Source organism: Lissotriton vulgaris, chromosome 7 (genome assembly GCF_964263255.1).
Source record: "Lissotriton vulgaris chromosome 7, aLisVul1.2, whole genome shotgun sequence".
Classification (NCBI taxonomy): Eukaryota; Metazoa; Chordata; class Amphibia; order Caudata; family Salamandridae; genus Lissotriton; species Lissotriton vulgaris.
Window position 1 is genome coordinate 410,497,552 of NC_141695.1, and position 19,939 is coordinate 410,517,490.

The following is a 19,939-nucleotide window of genomic DNA, read 5'->3' on the forward strand; positions in this document are numbered from 1 at the left end:
TCAGTAGTCGCAAGGCGCTTAACGGCTCACCGCGTCACAGTCTTCACTCTGGTCTGGATCTCGCGCCCGCACAACCAGGCAGGCGGGTTTGTTCACAGTCTCCTTTCACTCCCGGGCACACATCGCTCCCCGTCAGCTACCGCTGTGGTTATGTAGGTTACGATTCTAGCAGGGAACAAGGCAGAGCAGCGCCAGATTCTCCCACTGGGAGGATATCTCCGATGACATTGCCGCCAATTTAGAAGGGGCCCGGCGCTCCAGTCATGCTGCCAGAAATACCTGGTAGAGCTCACCAGTGCCGATCTTTCCTCCCTGCACTGCAGCACGGGGTGTCAATAGCGCTGCCCCACAGTCTGGGGTTCAGATCCCTGTTAGGGGGCAGGATATTCAAAGGATAGTTGGGACAGCCGACGGAGCTGCATTACAGTGCGACCATCTTGTTGTGTGCCCTCTAGCTCCCCCGCCACTAAAATTGTTGATGTGATGAAACTCTGGCGCATTTTAGAGGACATCGGGGTGGATTTACAACTAAGGGGCATATTACCAACAACTAGCGATAATTTTTGTCTCTAACTTGTTTAGAGACAAAAATTATCGCCGCACATCGGCGATTTTTATCGCAGATAAACCTTGCTATTAGCAAGGTTTATCGCAAATGCGATAAAAAACGGCCGCAATGCATGAATATCGCTGAAAAGTCCGCGATATTCATGCATTATCGAGCAAATGCTCTTAGCCATGTTATCCACCTCCCATTGGATAACATGGCTAAGAACTGCTCAGGGCAGGTGTTAGCTTTTGGAGATATTCGCGCTTAGCGCGAATATCTCCAAAAGTTGGTAATAGGAGATAGCGATGTTAGGGACTGTTTCCAGTCGGTAACATCTTGGCACGCCCACTTTGCATGTCATTAGTGATAAATATCACTGACATGCAAAGCGGGGCCCAAGATGGTCGCTATCTCCTATTAGCTGTCACTAACTGGTGTTAGCGACAGCTTGGTAATAGGGAGATAATGTTATCTCCGCTTTCTTGGCTTTTAAAGCCAAAAAAGCGGAGATAAACCCCCTTGATAATATGCCCCTAAGTTTTTAATAACAGTCCTACCTAGAGGCTGGGGCAAGGGTCTGATACGGTAGAACTGACGAGATTAGCAATAGCTTCTCTGTTAGAAAGGGGATAAGGCAGGGGTGTGTCCTGGCCCCCCTCCATTTCACCCTCTATATAAATAGTCTTGGTGATACTTTATCTAGGGAATGCTCAGACTTACCCAGGATGGGATTAAGGCCAATTGGGACATTGTTAAATGCCGATGAAGGGGCCCTGCTGGCCCACACCCAGATTGGCCTACAAAGAATTGTGACTAGTTTTGCTTCTTATATGCTAAGTCTTGATCTTAATGTTAACTTTTCCAAAACCTTCATTATGAGATGTAGCAAGCCCAGTTTCAAGTGTCGTGATATTTTTATAATAACGTGAAACTTGAATTCGTTGACCATTTTTCATACCTGAGAATTGTCTTTCACAAGAAGGGTTCTTGGGCTGAAGCTGCCAACTGTAGGAAATTGCTCTTAGCTAAAGCATTGGTGCCTTGATTCATTTTGCCAGGAAGTTGGGAAAGCGCCCTATAAATGCCCTGTTGACAATATACAAAGCTAAATGTATCCCAGTTGCTCTGTACCCAGCCGGTATTTGGGGCTACGTAAATGTGGAGCCTCTACAGCAGGTAGAGAACGGGTTTCTGAGGACTCTCCTAGCTGTCCCAAATAGTACGGCTACGTACATTTGTCATGCCGAACTGGGGTTGTCGTACCTGTCCGACCTAATTAAAATCCAGCCAATTTTGTTGTGGCACAAGGTATTGACCGGTGCGAATACTGTTTTTTATCTGGAAGTAATTAGGGATTGCCTGAAACTGAAACAGGTAAAATGCATCCCCTGGTTTGCTTATATATGTATGATGTAGATCACCCTGCATTTTTTGACAATCCCGATAGCCCGTCTCTCAACCGCTTGGAGCTGAATAGGTTATCCACCAATATTAGGAAAACATCAGTCAGAGTGAACCAAATGCTTCTGACCCAGACGGGGATACAACCCTATCTATAATTTACCCTTGGTAACTATAACAGGCTTTTATTGACGCGCTTATGTTTAGGTAACTTTCATAATCTGGTCACCTTTACTCAGTTAAATGACTGGTCACGTTCTCACTGTCCCGGTCCTTGCGATGATATCTCAGCACAGTCAACAATCCACATTATATTTTTCTGTAAGTTTTATATTTTATTTAGGAAAAGGTGGATATTACCCTATCTGAAATTGCAAGGCCTGAGACTTTGCCGACCTGCCTTTATTAAGTTGCAATTCTTGGATGATGAAAACGTTACTGACCTCATTGTGAAATAACTGAAAGGGGTGGTCAGAACAAGGAAAACAATGCAAGGTCCCACCTCTGTCTAAATGAAAGTTTTCTCCTGATGCTTGGGTCGTATTTTGCTGTGAGACTATGGTACTGACTAAAAGTTTTAACACATGCTACTTTAAAGACTTGTTTGTAATTTTAACTGTTGTTAATTAATTTTAACTTTTAGGTTTATTTTCATGTTCGTCCACGTTGCTTTTGATATGTATTGTGCTTTTATGATTTGACATTTTAAATCGAATAAAGCATATCTTGACTTGACTTGACTTCTTTTGAAAATATTTGATTGCCTCACTTAGAAATTTGGAAGAACAAGTGGAAATGCTTTACTATCTGCTGATGGGACCTCACCTCAGGGTCCGGGAATCCTGAGATTTTGCCAGAGACTCCTACCTGCTGCTTGGAAGTAGTTGTGCTAAGCTTGTTGGATCCACTATCTGGTGAGAAAGTACTAACTCTGAAGGCCTTAGATTCTTTTAGAGAGTGGTACATTTCAAGAGAATGATGGCGGTGAGGTCCATGCACTGGACAGACTGAATTCCAGGAAAAACGATAAAAGAAAATAGATGGTGCTAAAGAAGATAACATTTTTTGTTCTGTTCTGTGGCCTGTGGAAGTTGGATGTACTATTTAATTCACTAAAAAGCCATTATCATGTGTATGTTATAGATTGTTTTGGTCAAAAAGCATTCATTTGTATTTAATCTTAAAAACACACAATCAAGATATGGTGATGAAACAATGAGTAGTTGAGCAAACCATATCTCACCAAATACACTGCTCATAACCTCACACGAGGCCACAGATAACATCATAAATGACATCAGTCACATTACTGCTGACATAATTGACATCACTTGCCACCCACCACTGCACCCTATTCCTAATTGGCAACAGGGAGCACAGGCTAACAGTAGGTAATCCAGGGATACCAGACGAGTGATACTACATCAGCCACACTATTGTAATTACTTTAAAAAGAATGTGTTAGCGGACACATATTCCTGTGCATTGTTTCTAAATTTGAGCATGGTTCATGGAGAAGTACCAGCTGGCCCATTTGTGCAATGTGCTTTAAGGCTAGCTACCCGCAAAGAGCTAAACGCAGACCCTAGCAGTAGACCGGGCTGTATGGCTAGCTGGGGATGCTCAGACGTGGGTCCCAGGCACTCCACACCACTGGAGTCAAGCTAGCCGGGCTGATGAGAGGTGTTACCTCGAAACCGGTCCGGTCCTCGAATGCTTGATTCCGTTCTGGGAAGGACATGGCTTTTGTAGTTCGGACTGGACTGTTCCCATGGGGCACAGGGTCAGAGCTGATTTGCATATTGCCATTGTCTAACCCAGGGTGGTGTGGAGTGCAAAAAAACGATGGATTTGGGCCCAGATCTTTGGACTGGGGTGAATGTGCAGACATTGATCCACATTCGGTCCATCACCTGTTTTGTTTGCAAGCCCCACTGTCCATGGCATAGTGCAGTGGGAGGATTCATTTTATACAAGATGATTGTAGTATATCATCAAAGGCCTCGGAAATTCACTGAAACCCTGATACAGGAAATGTATTGTTTCTTCATCTCATAACTACATAGTGTATGATTTAAAACCCCTGAAATTTCATAAAACAGTTAAGGTGCATTTCTACTAGATAATTAAAATCTAAAAACGCCTGAAATAGGCTAGTTATATTTAGCCACACAAATTGTAGCCCCCACCACCATGTAAGACGAAAAAAGACAGAATATATACATACTTTAATTAAAATATCTACAAATGTACATACTGGCCTTCTGGGTTGTTGACAATATTTGTATACTCAGTTGCCTTATGCAAGTTACATGCAAGGTGGTTCTGAACTTAACACAAGACATTTAATACCCATAGTGTAGTGTAGAAGCCAATCAACTGACACTCTAAAATATTAGATACCATAGCAAACTTTTTATAAAAAGGCAATATGTAATCGGTCAAATATCAGTGGTCCTGCTGTATTCGCCTCACAGATCCTGTCAGTCCAGCTGCAAAAAGAGAAATGTCTTCCTTTGGAATTTGTTTTGTTGCGGCGATCAACGACACAAGAAGCTACTCAAAGTTTATATGTTCTTTTGCAGTTTATATTCCTTTGCAGGTTAGGCATAAAGTGCTAGAGGTGCAGCAGCCTGGTCGGAGGAATGTTTCACTTAATAATTGAATAACTAGTTTCCTTGCAAAACACCAGGATAGTGAATTCCCTTTAGTATATACCAGATTACTAAAATAGAAAAATGTCTGTCACACCCGGGATATAGGCTAAATGTCTGGACATGTAGTTCAATAAAATAATTTATTTCCTTCAAGGTCTCTACTGGGAGAACATTAATTTTCCAGATTTTGAATACAAAAATAATCATTACTTCATACTGGAGTTTCTTGTATCCGGGGATTACTGTGTGTGATCACATGATATCATATTTCATGGCAGTGTTTCTTAGCAATAAGCAACTTCCTGTGAAGTGCACCTAAGCTGCTTCCTGGACACTGTAGTGTAGAAAAAGGATATGTTTCAAAAGTTAGCTTCTCACTGGTAGAACCAGAGAAGATAATTTCTGATTTATAAACATTTGTACTGTGCAAGTCTGTGAACGAGCCCACAAATTGGACAGGTTCCTTGGTCCTTGATTTCTGGAGTCTCGTTTATTTTGGACAACGGCATGTTCCTTTCTTTTCGGTTGTGTCTGCAACAAAAACAGTCTCTGAAGATGTGAGTAGGCACTTGTCCTCACATGTTACTGCAGGTTCTTGCTTGCTGATTCATGTACTCATTACTAAGGAGCTCTTGTAGGCTCACCCCTCAATTCTGAAATACAGCAGATATTGCACTTTGCTCTATCAAACTTGAAGGACCTGCACCAGACTTTGTGGGAAATGATTTGAAGGATGATGAAGTAGATTTGTTTCCTTTTAAAGTTTTATATAGTTCGAATTTGAGCGCTTTACATGAGCACCAGTTTCATTACAGATGGACACATTTGTTTTTGTTAGGCGCGGGGAGATTGAGTGATTTGCCCAGAATCACAGGATGTTAAGCGTACCTGCCAAGACTCGAAGCCTGTTCCCCTGGTTCGAGGTCGACCGCTCTAGCCGTTAGGCGACATCCTCTCGCCTCGATGTGAGCAGCAACGGTGTTTCGGAAGGGCAGTCTGAAACCAGTGTGTTACACTATGCAAGTTAAGTGGTTACAGAAGGTGTATGACAACTGTCTCCTGAAATGTCTTTTGAGAAAGGGGTGCTCACTCCATTGTGGTCAACTGATGGAAATTGTGGAAAACACATGGTAGGAGATGGCGAAAAGATAATAGCTTCTGGATTCAGTACATAACCCTCTGAGTGGGAGGATGCTGAAGGTCCTGGGGAGGTGGCATGAACAGCCTTCCCCACAGCAGAGTGGGATAAATTCTGAGAAATTCGCTCTTTAGCAGACAAGGTGGTATTCCTAAGTGCTGATTCTAGCTCAGTGGGGCTGGGCATTGTCTCCATTTCTGAAAGTGATAGCCCTGAAACAAAGAAAGAGATGAAAAATATTATTTTGAAAGTGATGCTAAAATAGATTTAGGACTACATGGTGTCAACACTTTTACACTGGAAAAAGAACAATTGATGGACAGAATGCAGAACAATGACATACATTCACCCCAGTACAGAGATCTGGGCCTAAATCCATTGTACTTTTGCTCACCATGCCATTCCAGTTTGGACCCAGCCATATGCAAATCAGTCTTGAACCTTCGCCCAATGGGAACACTCCAGACCGAACTGCCAGACCAGGTCCTCCCTGGACTGGAAACAAGCATCCTAGGACCGGTTTCGGGATTTCAGCCCTCATCAGCCAGGATAGCTTGGCTCCAGTGGCATGGATTACACGGGACCCATGTCTGGGCATACCTGTCTTACTCAGGGTGACACATGCAAAAAGAACAATTGATGGACAGAATGCAGAACAATGTCATACATTCACCTCAGTACAGAGATCTGGGCCTAAATCCATAGTTTTTTGCTCACCATGCCATTTCAGTTTGGACCCAGCCATATGCAAATCAGTCTTGACCCTGCGCCCAATGTGAACAGTCCAGCCCAAACTTCCAGGCCAGGTCCTCCCTGGACTGGAAACAAGCATCCTAGGACCGGTTTCGAGATTTCAGCCCTCATCAGCCAGGATAGCTTGGCTCTAGGGGCATGGAGAGCATGAGACCCACGTCTGGGCATACCCGTTCTACTCAGGGTGACAAATTCAAAACGAACAATTGATGGACAGAATGCAGAACAATGTCATACATTCACCCTAGTATAGAGATCTGGGCCTAAATACATCGTTTTTTTGCTCACCATGCCATTACAGTTTGGACCCAGCCATATGCAAATCAGTCTTGACCCTGCACCCAATGGGAACAATCCAGCCCGAACTGCCTGGCCAGGTCCTCCCTGGACTGGAAACACGCATCCCAGGACCGGTTTCAGGATTTCAGCCCTCATCAGCCAGGATAGCTTGGCTCCAGTGGCATGGAGAGCTACGGGACCCACGTCTGGGCATACCTGTCCCACTCAGGGTGACAAATGCAAAAAGGACAATTGGTGGACGGAATGCAGAACAATGTCATACATTCACCCCAGTACAGATATCTGGGCCTGAATCCATTGTATTATTGTTTACCATGCCATTATAGTTTGGACCCTCCCATATGCATATCAGTCTTGACCCTGCTCCCAATGGGAACAGTCCAGCCCGAACTGCCAGGCCAGGTCCTCCCTGGACTGGAAACAAGGGCCCTTATTTATGGGGCCTTGCGTCAGTTTTGAGCCGCCGGTGCGTCACTTTTTGTGACGCACCAGCGGCGTAAAATATGCGCTGTGTTGCGCCATATTTAAAAAGTGACGCATCTAGGTAGATGCGTCACTTTTTAAACCCCTGCGCCACATTATACCTGCGTCAGGTATAATGTATGCAGAGGGGGCGTTCCCCCGCAAAAAGCCTCGTAATAGTGACGCAGTGACATCTATGAGATTTCGCTGCGTCACTTTTAGGATGCTGTTGCGTCAAAATCTTGCGCCTGCCTCACAGCAGGCGTAAGACTGACGCAAGCCCTTTCATATGGGGCTTGCCCCATGTGAAAGGACGCATTGCTGGAGTTGCGTCACTTTTGTGACACACTCCAGCAATGCGTCACTTTTGCGCTTACAGATACGTCAGAAATACTGACGTATCTATAAGTCCTTGCGACATGATGCGTCATACATTAAATATGACGCATCATTGGTGTCGCAAAGAGTGCGCAGTGAAAAGTGACGCATCGCTGTTTTCACGCAGCGATGCGTCACTTTTCATAAATGAGGCCCAAGAATCCTAGGACCGGTTTTGGGCTTTTAGCCCTCATCATTCAGGATAGCTTGGCTCCAGTGGCATGGAAAGCAAGGGACCCAAGTCTGGGCATACCCATCCCACTCAGGGTGACAAATGCAAAAAGCCAGATCCTTGTGACTGGGGGTGAATGTTTGCATTGTCCAGCATTCCGTCCATCAATTGTTTCTTTTGCAGATGTAACCCTAAGTGGGAAGGGTGTGCTAAGACGTGGGTCCCGTGCTCACTACACCACTGAATTCAAGCTAGCCTGGCTGATGAATCGTGATGCCCTGAAACCGGTCCCAGGGAGCTTTAATCCGGGCTAGGGAGGACCAGCCTTGGCAGTTCGGGCTGGACTGTTCCCACAAGGAACAGGGTCCAGACTGATTTGCATATGGCTGAGTCCAAACTGAGGCAGTGTATTGAGAAAAAGAATTATTTAATCAACCCAGATCCTAGTGACTGGGGGTGAATGTTTGCATTGTCCAGCATTGCACCCATCAATTGTTTCTTTTGCATATGTCACCCTAAGTGGGAAAGGTATGCCCAAACGTTGGTCCCGTGCTCACTACACAACTGGATTCAATCTAGCCCGGCTGATGAAGGGGGATGCCTTGAAACCGGTCCCAGGATCCTTGTGTCCGGTCCAGGGATGACCTGGCTTGGGAGTTCGGGCTGGACTGTTCCCACAAGGAACAGGGTCAAGACTGATTTGCATATGGCTGGGTCCAACTGGGGTGGTGTGGTGAGCAAAATAATGATGGCTTAAACCCAGATCCTTGTGAATGGGGGTGAATGTTTGCATTGTCCAGTATACAGTCCATCAATTGCTTCTTTTGTATATGTCACCCTAAGTGGGAAAAGTATGCCCAGATGTGGGTCTCGTGCTCACTACACAACAGGATTCAATCTAGCCTGGCTGGTGAAGGGGGTTGCCCTGAAACCGGTCTCAGGATGCTTGTTTCCGGTCCATGGAGGATCTGGCTTGGGAGTTTGGGCTGGACTATTCCCACAAGGAACAGGGTCAAGACTGATTTGCATATGCCTGGGGCCAAACTGGGATGGTGTTGTGAGCAAAAGAATGATGGATTAAACCCAGATCCATGGGACTGGGGGTAAATGTTTGCATTGTCCAGCATTCCGTTCATCAATTGTTTCTTTAACATTCTTAAAATAGCCTTCTTCCTCTGCAGTCCTTCTCAAACTCCTACTTTCATATTTTCTGTGAAAATACTCTAACTTGAAAACATGTGTATTCTTGCCAATGTAAAATTTGTCACATAAAGGTGCTCTAATTTTTCTGACCAAATTTCAACCAATAATACTCCAATTTTATATCTGCTAGGATGCTCATTTACAAGTATTCGCACCTACAAAATTCATAGAATTTCTCCCTCTATATGATTTGATTGTGCAAATATACATTATGAATGAATTGATGGCTTCTGATACCACATATATCAACAAAAGGCATTCAAAAAGTGAGTTTTTATATTAGGCTCAGAAATCTTTTGCGGTAAGCCAGTTTAAATGGAATGAGGCTGTCTAGTACCGTTCACACAGTAATGCACATCAAATCCTATTATAACATTGATCTCTTTAGAAGATACCTGCATTTTCATTACCAAAATGAAATTCTTTTATTGTGTATATTTTACTTAATATCACGTCTGTACTTTTCGTCTATATAGGGATGGTGACACATTTCCCTCTATTATTATTATTGAAAGGATATTGTTCTGAATTCTAACTTAACAAGGTATTAAGATACTTTTAAATAACAAATCAATAAAGGTTTTCCATTCTCTTGCTGCCTATATGATGTGTCAAACTGTATGTCCTATAGCTTTCCAATATAATATATAAAGCACCAAATAACTGTGCTTGTGTATATGTTATTCTTACTCATTAAATAATTGTATATGAATATTTACAGTGTGCCAATGTTGGAAAATTAAGCTATTTTTTTATTGCATTTCTTCTCTTACCTTGTAACGAGAAACATCTACAAATAACACATCATTTGAAGTATTTTGCTACACAATTGCATTGAACTTAATTTTGCATTTAGTCTCTCTTTTTGTAACCTCATTTTCATTATTTTTCTTCATCAGTTTGCATGCTCCATATTTAAACCTCGTTGGGCCTTTCTAATCACTTTTGAGAAATACCCTTTAGGGACAATTTTTGAATGGCGTAGGCAAGGTGTTTTAAGATGATACAAAATAAGTTCTCGGTTAATATGGTTATTTACCCATAATCAGCTGTAAATTGAGTAAGTAGCAGGTCCCATTTTCATTATTCCTAATTTCAGACAAGACAAATGTACTACAGAAGATGCTGCATATGCAACATTTGCAATGTAAAAAAAAAGAGTTCCTATGCCTTCAGTTTTTCAGAGGAACCCACTATCACTGGTGCAGTCCGATGCTGGAGTTTGCCAATGCCAAGTTGTATAATTGTTGATTCCACCCCATCTTTTGCCCCATACATATTTCATGCCTCTTAATCTCACTCTTGAATGGTCTTTTACATCTCTGCTTTCTTTCTTTGTTGTTTTTGCACCATTTCTCCACCTCTTTCTTTATCCCTTTCCTGACCTTCTCACTTGTGCTGTCTTTCAAAGTCTAATGATGAAAAAATGAGCCCACGTCCAAACATAGAGTACCCCCGGCATAAATTAAGGAGAGAGCATAAATAGGAAGAGAAATACTTCAGCAAAATTTGTTTTTATGACTACATTTTTAGCTACCATTTTACAAAAAAGCAACTCCTCGTAGTAGCATTTGGAAGCTTGAAATTTCTTATGTGCTATGCTAAGTCATAAACAATAGAAACAGTCACCTTGTTGCGCTGCACTGCACTGCTTGACAGGAAAAGGACAGGAATGTGCCGTAATTAGGCAATAAAGCTCATTCCTGTCCTTTCAATGCGCTGGTGCCCTTTTAGCAGCCTAGTGCCAACATAGGTGCCCGTCGCACCATGGTGTAAGGATGCCTGTGTTGCATGCAGGATAGTTTTTTGCAGAAAGGGACACCTTTCTGCACAAAACATTCCTGGGAGCCATATTCCTCTTTCTATGTGTGCTGCAGAATGCATCTCACATAGAAGGCAATCAAGGAGAAATAAAGACTTATGTATATATATATAGCAAGCAGTACCCTTTCAGGCTTAGAGTGGTGCATAAATTATGCCCCAAAGAAACAGAGAACTCTTGGTAGTTCCCAAGTTTAGATCAAGAGCTCTGTATCTGCTCACCTTAAATGTTATTTTTCTAGCAAAGTTTTTAAGCATAGGAATAGCACATGCCATCCACACTGACTAGAAAGGAACAAATAATTTTGTAATTTCTACAGCAAAGTATCTAAGCACAGGATTAGCACAATGCCATTCACGCCAAGCTGTAAAATGACAAAAGCCTTTTACCACTCCAGACACAGTATTACGGCTTTGGATTGGTAAAATACCTTAAGCGAATCTGGAATGAATAAAAGCACCAGATGTGTTTCGCTATCACCATAGCTCCTCATAGAGGTCTAGCTATGTCCAGACACAAGAGAGGACCCAGTTTAAGTCACAACAATACCCTTTCAGGCTTAAGAGTGCTGCATTAATTATGCAAAAAAAGGAGAGAACTCTGGGTAGTTTTCAGGTTTAGGTGGAGAGCAGCCTCTGTATAGAGCACTGTATAGAGCACCTTACAACACTAGTGATAGTCTGAATTGGCTAACCTCAAATGTCTGTTTTTCTAGCAAGGTTTTTAAGCATCGGGTTAAGCCAGTGCCAACCATGCTGAGCAGCAAAATGAGTTAAGCCTTTTTCCAGTCCAGGCACAGTAGTACAGTTTTGGATTGGTAAAATACCATCCAAGCCAACCTGGAATTAATTAAAGCAACCCCTGACACATGTTTCGCTATCCTATAGCTCTTCCGAGAGGTCAAGCTTTGTGCAGACACAAGGGAGCACCAAGTTTAAGTCAAAACAATACCCTTTCAGGCATTGAGTGCCACATAAGTTATGCAAAAATAAATCAGAGAAATCTGGGTAGTTGCCAAGGTTAGGTGGAGATCAGTTTCTGTATAAAGCACCGTAAAACACCAGCCATACTCTGAATGGGACCCCCGAAATGTCGTTTTTTCTAGCAACGTTTTTAAGCATAGGATTAGCAAAGTGCCTTTACTACGCATGTTATAACATCGCATGCGTTGTTACAATGCAGGCGTTGTAATGCGATCCACATTGTTGTGAGGAAACTGAGGCTCTTCCATTTCCTCACAACGACGTGCACAGAGCACCGCCTCTGACGACGCTGGAAGGAGAACAGAGGAACCACGAGGAGAGAGAGGTGAGAGGGGCTGTGTAATTTTAAAGAGTTTATGGTAGGGGCTGGGTCATGCAGGGGGTAGTCTTTTAGGAGTAAGGGTAGTGTTGTGGTGTTTGAGGAGTAGTCTTTTTGTGTTTATGGTAGTGTCGTGGGTCGTGCAGTGTAATGATTGTGTGTAGGGACAGGAGTGGGGGTCGGTGGAGGGTTGTGCAGGGGGTAGTGTTTTAGGGATTAGGTTAGCGTTGTGGTGTTTGGGTAGTGTAGGGTAGTGGTTTAGGGTTTCAGGGTAGTGTCGGGGTGTTGTGCAGGGTAGTTTTGGAGTGTAGGGACAGGACTGGGGGTGGAGGAAGGTTGTGCAGGGGGTAGTGTTTTAGGGTTTAGGGTAGTGTTGTGGTGTTTGTGTAGTGTAAGGTAGTGATTTAAGGTTTAGGATAGTGTCAAGTGGGTCGAGCAAGGTAGTGTTAGAGTGTAAGGAGAGGTCAGGGGGAAGGGGTAGTGTTGTGCAGGGGGTAGTGTTTTAGCATTTAGGGTAGTATTGTGGTGTTTGTATAGTGTACGGTAGTGTTTTAGGGTTTAGGGTAGTGTCAGGTGGATCGTGAAGGGTAGTGTTGGAGTGTAGGGACAGGTCTGGGGGAAGGTCACGCAGGGGGTAGTGCTTTAGGGATAAGGGTAGTGTTATGGTGATTGTGTAGTGTAGGGTAGTGTTTTTGAGTAGTGTCGGGGGTGTCGTGCAGGGTAGTGTTGGAGTGTAGGGAGCAGGCTGGGGGAACGGGGGTCATGCAGGGGGTAGTGATTTAGGGATTAGGCTAGTGTTGTGGTGTTTGTGTAGTGTAGAGTAGGGTTTTTGGGTTTAGGGTAGTGTCAGGTGGGTCGTGCAAGTAGTGTTAGAGTGTAGGGACAGGACTGGGGGTGGGGGAAGGTTGTGCACTGTTTAGGATAGTGTAGTGGTGTTTGAGTAGTGTAGGGTAGTGATTTAGGGTTTATGGTAGTGTTGGGGGTTCGTGCAGGGTAGTGTTTGAGTGTAGGGACAGGACTGGGGGATGGGGTAGTGTCGTGGTGGGGGTAGTGTTTGAGGGATTAGGGTAGTGTTGTTGACTTTGTGTTGTGTAGGGTAGTGTATTTGGATGTAGAATTTAGCGTAGTGTAAGGGTGTTTTTGAATACAAAAAATCTGTGGAAAAAGGATGCGGGGTAAAGGGATCCGTTGTAATGACATTTTAAAAGCATTTCCAGGAACTATGTAATGGTATGCATAGAAAAAACTGAGTTGTAATGGTACTTGCGAACTAATAATTTTGTGGTAAAGGTATGCGTTGTTTTGCATTGTGGTGTATCAACATATATTCTTTCCATAGACCTTTGTATCATATGTAGTGCAAAATGGCTAAACATTTTCAAATTAAATTTGGAAGGAATACAGATTATGATGCGTAGATGATCCTTTTCAAAACCAAAGGGGATGATGGACGGAGTGTTGAGCATTGCAAGCACTCACCCCCAGTCAACTGATCTGGGTTTAATCCATCATTTTTCTTTAGCTTACTCCGCCGCCCCAGTTCAGACATGGCCATATGCAAACCAGTCAAACCCTGTGCCTCATGGGAACAGTCCAGCCTGAACTGCCAAGCCATGTCTTCCCTGGACTGGCAACAAGCATCCTGGGACCGGTTTCTGGCTAATCAGCCATCATCAGCAAGGCTAGCTTGACTCCAGTGGCATAGTGAGCAAGGGACCCACGTCTGGGAGTACCCTGCCAACTTAGCGCGAACGAAGCAAAACCAAAGGGGATGATGGACGAAGTGTTGAGCATTGCAAGCACTCACCCCCAGTCAGCTGATCTGGGTTTAATCCATCATCATTCTTGAGCTCACTCCCCCGCCCCAGTTCAGACATGGCCATATGCAAATCAGTCTGACCCTGTGCCTCATGGGAACAGTCCAGCCCGAACTCCCAAGCCATGTCTTCCCTGGACCGGAAACAAGCATCCTAGGACAAGTTTCTGGCTAATCAGCCGTCATCAGCAAGGCTAGCTTGGATCCAGTGGCAAAATGAGTAAGGGACCCACGTCTGGGCATACCCTGCCAACTTCGGGCGAACAAAGCAAATCCAAAGGGGGTGATGGACGGAGTGTTGAACATTGCAAGCACTTACCCCCAGTCAACTGATCTGGGTTTAATCCATCATCACTCTTTAGCTCACTCTGCCACCCCAGTTCAGACATGGCCATATGCAAATCAGTCTGACCCTGTGCCTCATGGGAACAGTCCAGCCCGAACTGCCAAGCCATGTCTTCCCTGGACCGGAAACAAGCATCCTGGGACCGGTTTCTGGCTAATCAGCCGTCATCAGCCAGGCTAGCTTGAATCCAGTGGCAAAGTGATCCTTTTCAGCACTACAGGTAAGTAGCGCATTCATTTTCTCTATAGCTATAAGGCATTTTAACTTAGTGATATCTTTGACTACAGTAGTTTCACAAACTTTGGCAGTATTTTGCAAAAATTCCACAGTACATAGTTATGACAAGGCATTATGTGTTTGGCTAATATCTGCTTTACAAATTTTAAAACAGCCATGTTGTTTTAAATACACTTTAACTGGGTGAAGACCTTAGATATAGGTATTAGGTTTTATATTTTTTCCCTACCTCTTACCATTTTATTAAAGTAGTAATAGTGAGGGGAAAAGTTTTTGTTACCTAAAAAAAATGTATTGAGTACCACAAACTTTCTAGAAGTACCACAGGAATTAAAAAATAAAACTAAAACTATAACTTTAACATTTTTTAAATACAATGCACTGCATTACAGTTTATTTTCAACTTCTGACATGTCTAAATCTTTACAAAAAAGTCTATGGAATACTGCAGTAATACCTGCAAATGACCACATTGCTTATCTTTCACTAATATAGTGTACTAGTATATTTAAAAAAAAATTATATTTATTTTTCCTGTAACTTTCCCTTTGAAGGTACTAACAAGGTTCTCGTAAACTTTTTTAAAAATATGTCCAAAAACGTAAATTAAATTTCACTACCTGTTACCACTTTAATAATGTGGGACAACGTAGGTAACAACAATAAATACTACTACTTACCTATATTCCAGAACACATCCAAAGTATGCTGAAACTTACATGGCTGCTTTTTACATTTTGTAAAGACAACCTTTAACCAATCATATTCGGCTTTGTCATCAGCATGTTCCACTGCTCATAATATTAGTAAGTATTTTTAGAGTAATAGCTTTTACACTACTGATCCTATTTACACCTACTACAAAATATTACCATTTACACCCCATAATCTATATTCTTGCTACCATACATCTACATCCGCTCACCCACTTTCCCGCTCCATCTGTTTAAACTACCACACTCCACTCTATGCCCCTCCACTTCACACTACTCCAGTGTATGCTATTCCACTGCGCTCCACTGTTTACATCTCCACTCTACACACTCTGCTTTTCCACTTTATGAAAACTTATAAACATTAGTTATGCCACTCCAATTTCTCCCACTGCACTCTACGCTATTCCATCACATGCCACTTCATTGTATGCAACTCCACTGTATGATACTCCACCTGTCACTCCATTGTATGTCATTACACTCTACACCACTCCAATGTATGCCACTCCACTGTACGCTCCTCCACTCTAAACTGTTCCACTCTGCACAACTTTATGTCACTACAATCTAAGCTAATCCACCCTATCGTACCCCACGTTACACCACTCCAATCTATGCCACTCCACTGTACACTCTTCCACTATGCGCCACTCCACCATACAACACTCCACTCTACAACACTACACTTTACGCTATTACACCCAATACCACTTCACTGTACACTACTTCACTGTACACCACTCTACTCTATGTCACTCCATTCTACAGTACTCCAATGTATGCCTCTCCACTCTATGCAACTACACTTCAAGCCATTCACTTTACGCCACTCCATTGTACACCATAACACTCTATCCCACTCCACTTTATGCTATTCTACTCTTGGCCACTCCACTCCATGCTACTTCGGTCTTCGCCACTCCAGTCCACAACACTCCACTCTATACCACTCCACTTTGTGCTATTCCATTGTACAAACTCTTCTATCCACCACTTCATGCTACAATATTCTACTCTGTCACTCCACTCGACGTCACTCCCCTCTACACCACTCCACTCTATGCTATTCACTGTACGCCGCTCCACTGTTTGCCACTCCACTCCACTCTACACCAATCCAATGTACTCTAATCTGCTCTATGCTGCTCCACTGTACACCTCTACACTCTACTCTACTCCACTCTACGCTATTCTACTGCATGCCAATCCCCCCACTCCACTCTACACTATTCTAAGCCACTCCACTACACGCCACTCCACTCCACTGTATTCCATTCTCTGCCACTCCATTGTATGCCACTCCATCATATGCTATTCTACCGTTAGGCACTAAACTGTAGGCCTCTCCACTGTATGCTATTCCACTGTATGCAACTCCACTCTAAGCCATTCCACTTGACCCTACTCCACTCTAAGCTATTATACTGTACACAATGCCAATTAACTCTACTCTATTTCATTCTATGCCATTCCACTTTATACTATTTCACTCTGTGCCACCCACCACCCTGTAGACCACTCCACTCTACACTATTCCACTGTACGCCACTCCACTGTAAGGTATTTCACTGTATGCCAATCTACTCTAAGCCACTCCAGTCCACACCACTCCACTAAATGCCCTATACTCAAAGCCATTTTACTCTATGATATTCCATTTTACGCAACTTCACTCTATTCCACTCCACGCCACTTTACTGCATGCTATTTCAATCTATGCCACTCCATTCTACTCCACTCCACTCTACATCAATCCACTCTATGCTATTCCACTTTACGACACCCCACTCTACGCCAATCCGCTGTACTCCACTTTACACAACTCTACACCATTCCAACCATACTCTACTCCACTCCAGTATATGATATTCCATTCTAGCCACTCCACGCAACTCCACCCTAAGCTATACCACTGTATGCCACTTCTCTATACCTCACTCCAATCTACACCACTATTGCCCCTAATGCCACTCCACTGGACACCACACCTCACCACACCACTCTATGCTACTCTATGCTACTCCAGTCTATGCTAAAACACTGTACACCACTCCACTCTACCCTATTCCACTCTACGCCACTCGAGTCTTTGCCACTGGGTTCTAGGCTACTCCACTGTATGCCACTTCACTCTACGCCACTCCACTTCACACTATTCCACTGTACGCAATTCCACTCAATGCTACAGTAAACTAAGCGATGCCACTTCACTCTACATCACTCCACTGTTCACCACTTCACTGTACGCCACAACACTCTATGCCACTCCACTCTTTTCCACTCCACTCTACACCACTCCAGTCTACACTAATCCACTCTAAGCCACTACTTTTCTAATATTCCAGTGTATGCTACTCTACTGTACCCACTCCGCTCCACGCCACTCTACTGTAGTCAACTCAATGACACTGTACTCCACTCAGCAACCGTCTACGCCCCTCCACTCTACCACACTATACTGTACTCTATAGCACTCCATTTTACAACAATGTGCTCCGGTCAATGCAAGCCTACAGCACAATACTTTACTCTAAGCCACTGTACAACACTTTTCTCCGCTCTATGGCACTTTACAGAACTCCCTCTACACCGCTCCACCCCACTTTACTAAACTCAACTCCACTTTACTGAACCACTGCACTATACGCCACTCCACTGTACACTACTCTATGCCAATCCACTCTATCAAACTGTACTACACTCGATTCTACTCCACGCCTCTTCACTGTACCACACCGTAATCCACTCTGTGGGAAACTACTCTACTCTACTGCCTGACACTCCACAACACACCAGTACACTCTACTGTATGGCACACCAGTCATACTATGCCAGTTGACTCTACTCCCTTCCACGATACTCTATTGTACAACACATTACTCGATTATACAGTACGCCTCTCCACTCTACTCCACGCACAAAATATTAGCCCTCTCTATGCCACTGTACGACACTCCACTCAACACTACTTCACTCTAGCATACAACTCTACTCAATGCAATTCCAATTTACAACACTCTCCTACACTCTGTATCACTATACCACTATGTACTCCCCTCTGTGCCCCTACACTAATCTGTACAACCCTCTACGCCTCAACACTTTGCTGTACAACAATCTACACCATTCTACAAGCCCTTCCAATACTCTACAACACACCACTCCACTGTACTGAACAAGACACCAAAACAATTTATGACAGTTTACTCTAGTCTAGTCTACTCTTCACCTCTCCACTCCCTAACACTCCACTCCACCATATACAACACACCACTCCACTCTATGGCACCTTACTCCACTCCACTCTACAGCACTACACTGTATGACACTACAGTGCATCACATTTTCTTCTACTATACAACACTCCACTTAAGGACAATCCACTCGACGCACTGCACTTGACGATGTGAAGCCCATTTTTATTTTTTTTAAACATAAAATTCAATGAAAAAACAAAGGTTAAACATTAGTTAAAAGTTAGAAAATATTATTTACTCTTTCTATTGAACTAAAACTACACAAACATTATAAATTCGAAAGTTATAGTGTAGGAAGCTGGCCCTGTATGTACTATACCAAACTAAGGTATATTATGCAGAGAGTCAAGTAGATCCCCAGAGGCATACTGAGGCTTAAGTAGATAACACTAAAATATCTATTTGTGGTAGTGTGGTTGAGCAGATAGCCTTTTCAGAGGGCTGTGTTAATCATTTGTTGTAGCACGAAGGCAAGAAGTGATTACACAAACTAAAAGACTGAATTCAATACCAATTGTTTTGTATACAAGTTATTACTTTGTTATTTTATTTTTAGAACCAAGAGGAACTTAGTTGCAGGTAAGTACCAGTATCAAGAATAGTAGTAATACTTTTCAAGATTCAGTGGGAATGGTTTTGCAAGGCAGTTGCATTGCTTTATACTAATAGAAATACTTTTGTATTTTCAATGAGAAACAGCAGAACTTAATGGGAGGAGAAACGGTATATGTATTAACTGGTAAGTACACAACTTTCTCTTCCAGTCTTCAGGGGTTTGGACCAACACTGGGCAAGGTTAAATTTAAGGTAGGTAGGGACTGCACCACCAGGGGCACTCGGACGATTAGGCGCAGAGGTCACTGGGCCCAATGTTAGTCAATGGCGACTGGGGGCACCCGCAAGAGGTGCTGGTTGCCATGCGCGCTGAAGGTGCGCCAAAGGTAAGCCCGTCTACGCCCGTCCGCGCCTGAACCGCGCCCAGCACCAGACTCCCTGGCCCCCTCAATTCCTACGCCACCCGCATAACATACGACGCCGCTACCCTCTCTGCCCTCAACCCCGGCCAACTCCCAAACTGCTACCAAGCCGCCCCAGGACACACCCATGGACCCTTCTCCTGCCACTCCTGCAAGTTCGACAGCATCAAGACCCACACCAAACCCACAAACTCCAAAGAAAGCTCCGACACTAACCACCTAAAATGCATCCTAATCAACACCCGCTCAGTCCACAGACACTCCATTGAAATCTGGAACCTACTCGACACTACATCGTCGGACGTCGCCTTCCTTACAGAAACATGGATGAACGCCTCATCAACGCCCAACATCGCCATAGCCATCCCGGACGCCTACAAGATCATCTGAAAAGATCGCACCAACCAAACTGCAGGAGGCATCGTCATCGTCCATAAGAACACCATCCGCAT

At 43.7% G+C, this 19,939-nt stretch overlaps 1 protein-coding gene across 2 annotated transcripts in view; it reads right to left on the minus strand.

Annotated features, from left to right (window-relative positions):
• Positions 1-4,164: 4,164 nt before the first annotated feature.
• LOC147701756 (uncharacterized) overlaps positions 4,165-19,939 on the minus strand; it is a 157,216-nt gene continuing 141,441 nt past the window's right edge. For both annotated transcript variants that reach the window (XM_086930376.1, XM_086930375.1), the window contains exon 12: positions 4,165-5,958. In XM_086930376.1, coding sequence (XP_086786502.1) covers positions 5,633-5,958 — 326 coding nt within the window. In that variant the 3' untranslated portion in view covers positions 4,165-5,632. The remainder of the gene's footprint in view (positions 5,959-19,939) is intronic.